General features: G+C 42.2%; 1 protein-coding gene across 3 annotated transcripts in view; it reads right to left on the reverse strand.

Annotated features, from left to right (window-relative positions):
- kif4 (kinesin family member 4) overlaps positions 1-12,802 on the reverse strand; it is a 104,306-nt gene that overhangs the window by 22,907 nt on the left and 68,597 nt on the right. For all 3 annotated transcript variants that reach the window (XM_078546969.1, XM_078546970.1, XM_078546968.1), the window contains 4 exons: positions 5,451-5,603; positions 4,805-4,902; positions 2,607-2,736; positions 1,670-1,840 (listed from right to left, as the gene is read on the reverse strand). In XM_078546969.1, coding sequence (XP_078403095.1) covers positions 1,670-1,840; positions 2,607-2,736; positions 4,805-4,902; positions 5,451-5,603 — 552 coding nt within the window. The remainder of the gene's footprint in view (positions 1-1,669; positions 1,841-2,606; positions 2,737-4,804; positions 4,903-5,450; positions 5,604-12,802) is intronic.

Here is a 12,802-nt window from a genome sequence, read left to right on the forward strand (position 1 = left end):
CCAGGCAAGTGGAAGGTATGCCATCATTCTCCTGACTTGTGCCTTCTAGATAGTGGACAGGCTTTGGGGAGTCAGTGAATGAGTTACACATCACAGAATTCCCAGCTTCTGACCTGCTCTTGTAGCCACGGTAACTACAGCTGGTCCAGTTCAGTTTCTAGTCAATGGTGATCCCTAGGATTTTGGGAGATTCAGCAATGGTAATGCCATTGAATTTCAAGGGGAGATGGTCATTTGTGTCACACAAGTGCCAGGCAATGTTACTTGCCACTCATCAGCCCAAGCCGGAATGGTGTCCCGGTCTTGCTGCATGCAGGCAAGGACTGCTCAATAGTTATGCACTCGAGATCTTTTCTATTCACCCTGTTTTCTGTTTTGGTTGAGCTTGCCAGAAGCCAATTGTCTTAGTCTCAGGATATCACTGCAGGCGTTCGTCAGGGCAGCTTCATGGGCCTAACTATCTTAAACTGCATTAGTGATATTCCCTCCATGACCAGGTCAGGAGTGGGGCTGATGATTACTGTGATCAGCTCTAATTATAGTTTCTCTCAAATGTTTAAACCTAAAAGATCTGGACTACTTGCAAGCTTGCACTGCTATGTTGTAAATAACATTTGCACTGTACAATGACAGACAATCACCAACTCTAGCAACAGAAAGCTTAATCAGCTCCGATATTCAATGGCATGCCCATCACCAAGGTCCTCAATATCAAAATCCTGGGAGTAATTGGTGAGAAAAACTGTGGCTACTGCATGTCAAGAATTTAATTCTGCAGAGAATGAGGTGCACCTCCTGACCTCCCAAAGCCTCTCCTTCACTTACAAGGCCCAAAGTCACGAGTGTCACAGAACACTCTTCACTTGCCTGGGTGGGTGGGTGTAGCTGCATTAACACGGAAGTTGTCCTGGATGGTGTCAAACGTCAGTGGTCCTGAAGGGTACTTCATCTGTTAATCCACCCCCTCAACCATAGTGATCTGATGCACCATAATAAAGTGTCAAGCTTCACTGGCAGCACCTTCCAAACCTGCAATCTCCACAGCATAGGCGGATAGGGCAGGGACATGGGAACATCACTGCCTCAAGATCTGTTCCAAGATACACTATCCTGACATGAACATACTGCTGTTCCTTCATCATTGCTGGATTGAAATCCTGAAACATCCTACCTAATGTTATTGTGGGAACATCTTTCACCACTGACTGCAGTGGCCCAAGGTGGCTCACTATCACTCAGGGCAATAAATGCCAGCTGTGTCAGAAACATCTAAATTTACCGAGTCTAAGAAAGATCAATGGAAGACAGATGGGCCGACTCAATGGTTGATCTGTACCTCTTGAATTAGGTCATTGGGAGTTGGACCAGTGCAAAAAAGTGATCTACTCTGCAATATCGTCATCAGGGAATATGCTCAATCTGTCAGACTGCAACATTTCCATGTCTTTTGATTCCTGAAGTTCAGCCAAAATTTTTGCTGTATATGAAATACTTCACAGAAGAAATGCAATACTCAACGTCTCTACATTTAATACTTCAATAGCACACCAAGTCAGTGCACAACTATAATGCACCACCAGGCTACATTTGACAAAAGTGGGAAGAACAAACTAAACACGCAAGTTAGGAAAAGGAAACCTTCAGTTTGTCAGAATGGCATGCTGTTCACCTTATCTTGGTGCCTCTGTTCTTGATCAAGCAGCTGTTGTTGATGGTCAGTCTCCATTTCAGCTATGTGTGTTTGCTCTTCAATTAAAGTCTTCTGTAACTCTAGATTGTCAGCTTTTGCCTGATTGAATTCACTCTCCAGTTTACTGTGTGATACTTTACATGACACCAGCTTCAAAAAGAAAGAAAATGTTATCTGTTCTGTTAACAGCAAAGGATCACCAGCGCCAAAAAGTGAAGTAACCTTCTGTACCATTTTGGTTCCTTTTAAATAAACAAACATACCACTTAGGAATGAACTGGTTTAATGGGGTTACCAAGATGGACCATGCAAAAGTCAGAACATAAAAGTCAGGAATAAGATGAGAGCATTTCATCCACCCCACCTTCAATCACCGTGGGTTAGAAATTCAGATATCTCATTCTGGGTATACAAAGTGTGCAGGGTAGGAGCCCTGCCCCCACCAGTGAGGCCTAAGACATCTCAGATATTGGAGCTTGGGCTTCATTAACACCAAATCCATGATGTAAAGAGCCAGCTGTTGAAGAATGAACAAGACTGGGCTGCTGCTAGCATTGCAGCAGTTCTAAGTGAGGACCAGGGTCAGGAGATTGGAGGAGCACAATGAGTGGCCATAGTCAGGGGGTTGAGGCACGGATCCTTTAAGTATGGTCAAGAGGAGCACTCATGCTCTTTTTTGACTGTCTCAGGGCAAATCAGTCCATCACTGGAAGCATCAAACAGATGCTAGGCTCCTTATTTGTTTATGCAAGAGTCCATTTCAGGTCGAGCACCGATGACATTTTTTTCCGTTGCAAACATGGCAGGCTTGCACTTCCAGCCAGAAATTTGCTTGCACTTCTTGCTTGCAATACTGAGGCATAATAGAGCCTGAATAAGAGGAGCTGAATAAGAGTCAGTTTTATTAGTTTCTCACCTCTCCCATTAGCCATTTAAGTCCACATTTAGCTTCTAAAATAGTAGCAATTGTTTCCCATCGATGCTTCAACCTTTCATCATTGTCTGCATCCATCAACTTCTGTTGAAGGTCAGCAATTTGAGCACTCCTAGAATGAAAATATAATAAAGTTAATATAGTAGAGTTGGCCTGTAGTTATTCAAGTCAAACAGCACAAAACTCCCTTTAAATAAACATTCATGCTTTAACAAGCCAATGACTAAGGAATCCCCATCAGAGCCAGATTACAGATTGGGCACCAGAAGAGAACATCTCAAAGTTCGGCTTCACTTTTAATTTGGACTGTCCAAATTCTTATCAGAGCTCCCTTAAATGGTTTAGCTTCAAAAGCCATAAGATCACAAAAATCCAGATGGTGCAATGTTGATTCAGTGCATTTGCAGAAATGAAGCAAACTAGATAGGGAGAGTGGGGAAGAGATGAAAGAGTGGGAAAAAAGAACAGAAGGGATATTTCAGATATAGTGCCTCTTAATCCCACATACTAACACCACTGGCTATTTAAAATGGTATTTAATGGACCACGAGGTGCGAGTCTCCAGTTGACAGTTTGCCCTTGAGACGGACCAGTTACATAAAATCTGGCTCTTCAGAGCGTGCCATAGCGTAGCTGAAACTTCACCCTGAACAAATGCAAAATTAAACCACCTCTGGCCACAGCAAGATCAGCACTCAACAAACTTTCCTCTCAAGTGCCAAAACTAAGCACAAAACCCCAATGACAATACTTGTCCGATCACACAAGGTGGTGTGTGTAATTATCCTTTACCAAAGCATTCAAGGTAGCCAGTTTATGGAACTTTATAAAACGGTTAGGCCACAGGTAGAGTATTGCGTGTAGTTCTGGAATCCGCATTATAGGAAGGATGTGATTGCACTAGAGAGAGTGCAGAGGAGATTTACCAGGATGTTGCCTGGGCTGGAGAGTTTTAGTTATGAGGAGAGATTGGATAGATTGGGGTTATTTTCCCTGGAGGAGAGGAGATTGAGGGGGGACATGATTGAAGTGTATAAAATTATGAGGTGCATAGATAGGGTAGACCAGAAGGAACTTTTCCCTTTAGTGGAGGGATCAATAACCAGGGGGCATTGATTTAAGGTAAGGGGCAGAAGGTTTAGAGGGGATATGAGGAAAAATGTTTTCACCCAGAGGGTGATGGGAATCTGGAACTCACTGCCTGAAAGGGTGGTAGAGGCAGAAACCCTCATAACATTTAAGTAGTATTTGGATGTGCAGTTGCGATGCCGTAGCATACAAAGCTATGGGCCTGGTGCTGGAAAACGGAATTAGAATAGTTAGGTACTTGTTTGACCGGTGCAGACTCGATGGGCCGAAGGGCCTTTTTCTGTGCTGTAGACCTCTATGACTCTAACACACTCAGTAGCTACAATTTTTAGATTTGAACTTAAGGAATTACTTTGGTAGATTCATTCATAGTAGCAACTGCTTCAACAAGCCCACCCTTCATTTCGAAGAACATTAAGCAGCCCTTTTGGTAGCTCAAGATACATCCACTCAAAATTGTTTGATAGAAGACAAGCCAGGAAATGAGTTGTTGCTGTATAAAGCTTAAGATATGGGCATAGATCCTCAAAGACAAAAAAAAAGGGTACCACTTGGAGAAACTACCAAAGTTCAGTGTGTAAAAGACTGTCAAAATAGAATTGGCCAATGACATGAAGAAAGCTGACCTTTCCCACCTTAACAGAGTAACAGCAAGGACTCTGCTGACAATGACTAGAGGGAAAAATAGGGGGCTTTTCAAGTAATAGCCAATAAATATATTAAACAACTAAAAGGAAAATAAAATTCAGGGCTCAACTGTTAGAAAACATGTAAAAAATCCTCAAAAGAGTTAGCAACTCTATTTCTCTCCCCCACTTCCTCCTTTCCCAAGGACAAGCTGCAATTTGAAGATAATTAATGAGAAGCATATATAATTTGTCACAAACCTTTATTGAACACTCCTGTAGAATCCATGTAATATTAAAATTAAATTTAATCTTATGCTGTATACAGGTAGTTAACAGAACTTTAATATAACTGTAAATATTGAATATCAAAAAATGCATAAAGTACAGTAGATTTAACAGCAGTCAAAACAATGCCACATGCAGCTCCCAATATGAACCCACTATATACTCCCCACCAGCTACCTGAGTTCTATTTCTGTCTCCACACTTTCAATCTGCTTGTTTAAAGATGGATCCTGCTCTGTGGTTTTCATTAGCTCAGTCAACGTAAAAGTTCGACGCTGCAAAAAGAATATAGAACATACTGAAACTGGAGAAAGACAGTTATAAAGGGGGGGGAGAAAAAAAAATCACCAATTTTAACCAGGACTATCAAAAAGTGGTCCAGGACAGGTGGAGAAAAAAGACAAATCTGAACAAGTAGAAAATATTGTAAATACACTGTAGAGCTTTAATCATCAGTTACATCTACTTGTTGGGTGCACTAACAGCTTTTGTTTTAATCTTTTAGAATAGGATATTTGATAATTTAGACACTGTCCAAAAGTATCCAGCTTAACACTCTAAGCAGAGAACTAAAGATTTATCACAATTAAAGAACCATGTTGCTAAATAAACTTACTATAGGTTTGTTTTCTTGCAGAGGGAAGAGTAGGTTGGATTTGAACCCAACTAAAGATTATCTAAAAAGCTCATCTCTTTGCAATCCTAAAAGCACTGAAGGCTTTTCATCACATCCTTCAAATTTCTGACCATGTCCAATCGTCTATATGAAATAAAACAAATGACCAACCTTTCATGCTCTTTTGGCTTAGCAGCTTATACCTACCCGGAGTTTGGATGGTGGATGGTGGACTTCTTTCTTCCCCACAAGCATGGACAGCTCATGTGCCAGGATTTTCCGGTCATCCAGTAGGGAGTTCAAGTGACGACGAGCCTCCTCTATACTCACAAGAACTTCCAGTTCATTGACAAGCCAACTCTGGGACACAAGAGGTATATGAAAACAATTGAGAGCAGAAACATTTTATACACAAGATATGCATGCATTAAATGGAGTAATCATACACTGGGCTGATCAAGAAACGATAAAGCGATCAGCATAATAGTTGGCAACAGTGATGTCAAAGTTCTGGTCATCTAATCTTAGTTGGTTGTTTCTGTGTTCTTCTCAAGAAGAATCTGGACATCAGGAAAAGCAAAGGAAATTAGGGGACAGTAGCATAGCAGCAATGTCACTGGACTGGAAATGCAGAGGCCAAGACCAAATGTTCCAGAGACAGGAATTCAAATCCCACAACCAGGCAGCATGACTCACATTGGTCAAGAGAATGCCCTAGTCTTGACCATAGTCATGCTGCCTGGTTTAAATTTCAAACAATGCTTGGCAGTTAACAGTCAGTCACCATCAACTGGTGAAGCCTCCATGGCAACACCTACGATCAGTCACTTGCCAATCAATCAGCACTCTTCTCATACAGTATAAATTTGTTGCTTCCCCTGACATTAGCATTTTCTTGCAAATTGTTGATGAACGCAAGAATGAAAAGCTTCGACAAAAAAAGTATTTTTCAGCTATTGTTGTAAAAATCTATCTGGTTAACTAACATCCTTCAAAGGAAGATATCTGCCATACTGACCTGGTTTGGCCTGCAAGTAGGCTAGGGGAGTACATTTTTTGTGTAACTTCACCATTTATGAACTATTTTCATGTTATATTCACCGTAGTAAGCCAAGGTGGTCAAGGTGCCATTTTGTACTAACACAGGGTCAAAGAAGCCATTTTGTGCTTTGCATTTTACAAACATGGATCAATGAAGAATTACTACATAATTAACCACCAACCAAGAAGCAATTGATTGACTAAATAGTTTTTCTTTTAAAATTCATTCATGGTATGTGATAATCACTGGCTAGACCAGCATTCATTCCTCATCCCCAATTGCCTGTGAAGTTAGTGGTGAACTGCCTTCTTGAACTGCTGCAGTCCATGTGGTGTAGATACACCCACTGTGCTGTTAGGAAGGGATTTCCTGAGTTTTGATCCAGCAACAGTGAAGGAACAGCAATATATTTCGAAGTCAGGATGGTGAGTGGCTTGGAGGGAAACTTCCAAGTGGTGATGTTTCCATGCGTCAGCTGCCCTTGTCCTTCTAGATTGTAGAGATCGTGGATTTGGAAGGTGCTGTCTAAGGAGGCAGTGAGTTTCTGCAGTGCATCTTGTAGATGGTACATGATGTTGCCACTGTGCACCAGTGATGGAGGGAGTGGATATTTGTCGATGGGGAGCCAATCAAGCTGGCTTCCTGGGTGGTGTCAAGCTTACTAAGTGTTGCTGCATGCGTCCAGGCAAGTGGAGAGTATTTCATCACACTCCTGGCCTGCTCTGAAGAGTCATACGGACTTGAAACCTCTCTCTGCACAGATGCTGCCAGACTTGCTTAGTTTTTCCAGCATTTTCTGTTTTCATTTCAGATCTCCAGCATCTGCAGTATTTTGCTTTTACACTCCTGACCTGTGCCTTGTAGATGGTGGACAGGCTTTGGGGAGCCAAATGATGACCATGGGTGGTTGTTTGTGTTTCAAATTCCACATTCCCATCTACCGCCAAGAACCTTTGATTCCTTTGCCGAACAAGAATTGACCTTAAAAATGTGACCTTAAAAATATTCAATGGCCCTGCCTCCACCAGCCCGAGGCAGAGGATTCTAAAGTCACACAACCGTCAAAATGTTACTCCTCATCTGTCCCAAAGGGCAACACCTAATTTTAAAACAATGCCCCCTAGTTCTGGACTCACCAAGACAAGGAAACATCCTTTCCAACTCCACCTTGTCCATGCTGTTCAGGATCTTAAATACTTCAAGCTACCAATCACTCTTCTATATTCCAGTGGAAATAAACCCAGTCTGTCTAACCATTGCTCTTAAGACAACCCACTCATTTCAGGTACCAATCTAGTAAACTTCCTCTGAACCGCCTCCAATGTATTTACATCCTTCCTTAAATAAGACCAAAACTGCACACAATATTCGAGAGACAAACAGAAAATGCTGGAAAAACCCAGCAGGTCTAACAGCATCTGTGGAGAGAAAGACAGAGTTAACGTTTCAAGTCTGTATGACTCTTCTTCAGAGCTCTGAAAAAGTCATATGGACTCGAAACTTTAACTCTGCCTTTCTCTCCACAGACGCTGTTAGACCTGCTGAGTTTTTCCAGCATTTTCTATTTTTGTTTCAGATTTCCAGCATTCGCAGTATTTTGCTTTTAATCACAATATTCGAGGTGTGGTCTCACCTATGCCCTGTATGATTGAAGCATTACATTGATGTTCATTTCCTCCTGTAATAAAGGATAGCATTCCATTAGCCTTAATTACTTGCTGTACCCACATACTAACATTTTGTGACTCATGCACTAGAACACCTAGATCCCTCTGCACCCCTGAATTCTGCAGCCATACGCCGCTTAAGGAATGCTCTTTTTTATTCTTCCTGCCAAAGTGAACAACTTCACATTTTCGAACATTATACTCCATCTGCCAGATTTTTGTCCACTCACTCAACCGACCTATATCCGTCAGCAACCTTCTGATATCCTCTTCTACAAATTTGGCTACCATGCTTTCACTCCCCTCATCTAAGTCCTGATATAAATTGTAAAAAGTTGAGGCCCAAGAACAGATCCCGGCAGGACTCCACTCGTCACACCCTGCCAATCAGAAAAAGACCCATTTATGCATACTCTGTTTTCTGCCAGCCAACCAATCTTCTATCCATGCTAATGTTACCCCCGAACCATAAGCTTTTATTTTCCGCAATAACCTTTGAAGTGGCACCTTATCAAATACCCTCTGGAAATTCAAGTACACCACATCTGCATGCTCCACTTTATCCACAGCACGTTACTCCTTCAAAGAACTTCAATAAATTGGTTAAACACAATTTCACAAAACCATGCTGACTCTTCGATTACCTTGAGTTTCTCTAAGTGCCCAGCTATAACCTCCTTAATGTTACAATCTATCACCTTCCCCACGACAAACATCAAGCTAATTGTCCTATGTTTTCCTGTCTGCCTCCCTCCCTTCTTGAATAAAAGATTATGTTTACTACTTTCCAGTCTGGTGGAACCTTTCCAGGATCTAGTGAATTTTGGAAAATTATCAACGCATCTACTACCTCATTAGCCATCTCTGTGATGACCCTATGATGAAGTCCATCGGGACCCAGAGACTTATCCGCCCGCAGCCCATTTGCTCAGTACCGCTTCCCTAGTAGTTTTAATTTCACCAAGTTCCTCTCTCCCTTCCACCTGTTGATTTATAGCTATTACCGGAATGTTTTTTGTATTCACTATGGTGAACACAAAACATTTATTCATTTCATCCACCATTTCCTTATCATCTATTAACTCCTCATTGGTCCTCTAGAGTGACACGCACTTTATTCACTCTTTTCCTTTTTAAAATACCTGTAAAAACTCTTGCCATCCGTTTTTACATCTCCAGCTAGCTCCTTCTCATACTCTAACCTTTTAGTCTTCTCTGCTGTTCTTTATATTCTGACCAATCATCTGACTCGCTACTCATCTTTGCACAGCTATATGCTTTTTCCTAAAGTTTGATGCTTTCCTTAACTTCTTTAGTTAATCGCAGATGGTGGGTCCCTCCCCTTAGAACTTTTCTTTATAGTAGGAATATACTTATTCTGAGTATTCTGAAGTAACCCCCTAAATGTCTACCACTGCTTCTCAACTGATCTATCCCCTAGCCTTGTATCCCAGTTCACTTCAGCTAGCTCAGCTTTCATGCCCACACAGCTGCCCTTATTTAAGTTTAAAATACTCATCTTAGACCACTCTTTTCTCTTTCAAACAGAATGTAAAATTCAATCATGCTGTGGTCACTGCTACCTAGGGGTGCCTTCACTCGGAGGTCATTAATTAATCTCGTCACATTACACAATACCAATTCTAATATAACCTGCTCTCTGGCTGGTTCCAGACGTGCTCTTAAACTTTTAAAAGCATTCTACGAGCTCCACATCCAGGCTACTAATACCAATCTGATTTTTCCAGTTTATATGTAGATTAAAATCACCCATGATTATTGCCATCCCTTTATTACAAACGCTTAATATTTCTTCTTGGATACTTTGTCCTACATTGTGGTTACTGTTAGGGGGCCTATAGGCCGCTCACACGAGTGACTTCTTTCCCCTACTACTACTCATTTCCATCCAAACCGATTCTACACTCTGATTTCCTGAACCAAGGTCATTTCTAACTATTGCATCAATGTCATCCTTGATTAACAGTGCTACTCCTCCACCTTTACCTAGCTTTCTATTCTTCTTAAATGTCATGTACCACTCAATAATCAGGACCCAATCCTGGTCATCCTGCAGCCACATCTCTGTAATGGCTATCAAGCCATATTTACTTACTTCATTTACTTTGTCATGAATGCTATGCGCATTCAGATAAAGAGCCTTTAGTTTTGCTGTTTTGTTATTTTATAATATCTAGTCTTGACTATTGGTGTATTAGTCGTCATTTGGTAGTACAGAACTTTAGTATTGCTGAAGAAAGAGACATGTCTAAGCTTTTCAAATTGCACTTAACAGGATACTTCGCATGAATACCAATATAAAGGGAAAACAACAATTTATGCTGTATATGAAGAGTGCTGAATGCCACTTGGCAACCAATCAGCACTCTCTTCACATATAGCATAAATTATAGCTTCCCCTTTATATTGGTATTTGTGCGAAGTATTTGCACGGCCTTAAATCTACCCCTTGATTTGCCACATCTACGCAAGTTTGAGCCCTCATCCCCCCTTGTTTAGTTTAAAGCCCTCTCTACTTCTAGTTAAGCGATTTGCAAGAACAATCATCGTAGTATGGTTCAGGTGTAGGCTGTCCCAGCAGTACAACCCCCACTTTCCCCACCAGTGGTGCCAGTGCCCAACGAACTGGAATCCAAAGGTTATTACCTTTGAGGTTCTGCTTCTTAACTTGGTACCTAGCTTCTCATACTGACTATGCAGAAACACTTTCCTTGTCCTGCCTACAACGGCAATGCCATTGAATGTCATGGGGTGATGATTACTCTTGTTGGAGATGGTCATTGCCTGGCACTTGTGTGGCATGAATGTTGCTTGCCACTTGTTAGCCCAAGTCTGGATATTGTCCAGGTCTTGCTGCATTTGGGCATGGACTGTTTAGTATCAGAGGCATGAATGTTGCTGAACATTGCGCAGTGAACATCCCCACTTCCGACCTTATGATGGAAGGAAGGTCATTGATAAAGCAGAAAGTGACTGAGTCTAGGACACTACCTTGAGAAATTCCTGTAGTGATGTCTTGGAACTGAGATGATTGACCTCGAACAACCATCTTTCCTTTGTGCTAGGTGTGGCTCCAACCAGCACAGTTTTCCCCAATTCCAATTGACTCCAGGTTTGCTAAGGCTCCTTGATGCCACACTCAGTCAAATGTTGCCTTGATGTCAAGGGCAGTCACTTTCACCTCACCTCGGGGGTTCAGCTCTTTTGTCCATGTTTGAACCAAGGCTGTAATGAGGTCAGGAGCTGAATGACCCTGGCGGAACCCAAACAGAAAGAGTGACCAGATTTTTGCTAAGCAAGTGCCACTTGATAACACTGTTGATGACTCCTTCCATCGCTTTATTGATTATTGAGAGTAGACTGATAGGACAATAATTGGCTGGGGTGGATTTGCCCTGCTGTGTGTACAGGACATACCTGGGCAATTTTCCACATTGCTGGGCAGATGCCAGTGTTGTAGCTGTACCAAAACAGTTTGACCAGGCGCACGGCAAGTTCTGGAGCACAAGTCTTCAGTACTATTACCGGAATATTGTCAAGGCCAATAGCCTTTGCAGTATCCAGTGCCTTCAGCTATTTTGTGATATCATGTGGAGTGAGTCGAATCAGCTGAAAACTAGTATGTGTCATGTTGGGGGCCTCCAGAGGAGGCAGAGATGGATCATCCACTTGGCACTTCTGGCTGAAGATTATTGCAAACGCTTCAGCCTTACCTTTTGCACTGATCATAATTGAAGGTGGGCGTGTGTGTGTGTGGAGCCTCCTCCTCCAGCGAGTTTTTAAATCATCCACCACCATTCACGACTAGATGTGGCAGGGCTGCAGAGCTTCTATTTGATCTATTTGGAATCACTTAATTCTATTTATCACTTGCTGGTTCTGCTGTTTGGCACAGAAGTACTGTGTTGTAGCTTTGTCAGGTTGACACCTCATTTTTAGGTATGCCTGGAGCATGTCCTCCTGCACACTTCATTGAACCAGGGTTGATCCCCTAGCTCAGTGGTAATGGTAGAGAGGGGAATATGCTGGGTCATAAGGTTACAGATTGTGGTTGAGTACAATTCTGCTGATGTCCCATGCGCCTCATGAATGCTCAGTCTCAAGTTACTATAACTGTTCGAAATTTAACCCATTTAGCATAGTGACAGTGCCACACAACACAAGAGACAGTATCCTCAATGTGAAGATGGGACTTTGTCGCCACAGGAACTGTGCGGTGGTCACTCCTACTGATAGTGTCATGGATAGATGCCTCTGTGGCAGTCACGTTAGTGAGTATGTAGGTTGCCTCACTATCCGCCTAAGTATAGCAGCTATGTCCTTTAGGACTTGGCCAGCACGGTCAGTAGCAGTGCTACTGAACCTCTTGGTGACGGACATTGAAGTCCCCCACCTAGAGTACATTCTGCGTCCTAGCGACCCCCTGTGCTTCCTCCAAGCGGTGTTCAACATCAAGGAGTACTGATTCATCAGCTGGAGTGGGGGGGAAACAGTACATGGTAATCAGCAGGTGGTTTCCTTGCCCACATGTGACCTGGCACCATGAGACTTCATGGGGTCCGGAGTGCACCTCAAGTTTTAATTGAAGAATGAGTAATTGAATTGAGCAGTTGTATTAAGGCTGGGTTATATTCAAAAATCTGTAAGCTTTAGAAGTGCTAGCATGCTGCTATAAGGCTCTGCCTGAGGGGACAGCATCAAATCAAATACTGTGTGCTAGCTCAGCATCACTCTGGCCATGACCATGTTAAGATGAGACTGGCGAATGAATAAGCAATTGTGAAAAGTTAGATAAGACACTGAACAGAACCATTTCTGATGAGCAATGT

Source organism: Cetorhinus maximus, chromosome 8 (genome assembly GCF_964194155.1).
Source record: "Cetorhinus maximus chromosome 8, sCetMax3.hap1.1, whole genome shotgun sequence".
Taxonomy (NCBI): Eukaryota; Metazoa; Chordata; class Chondrichthyes; order Lamniformes; family Cetorhinidae; genus Cetorhinus; species Cetorhinus maximus.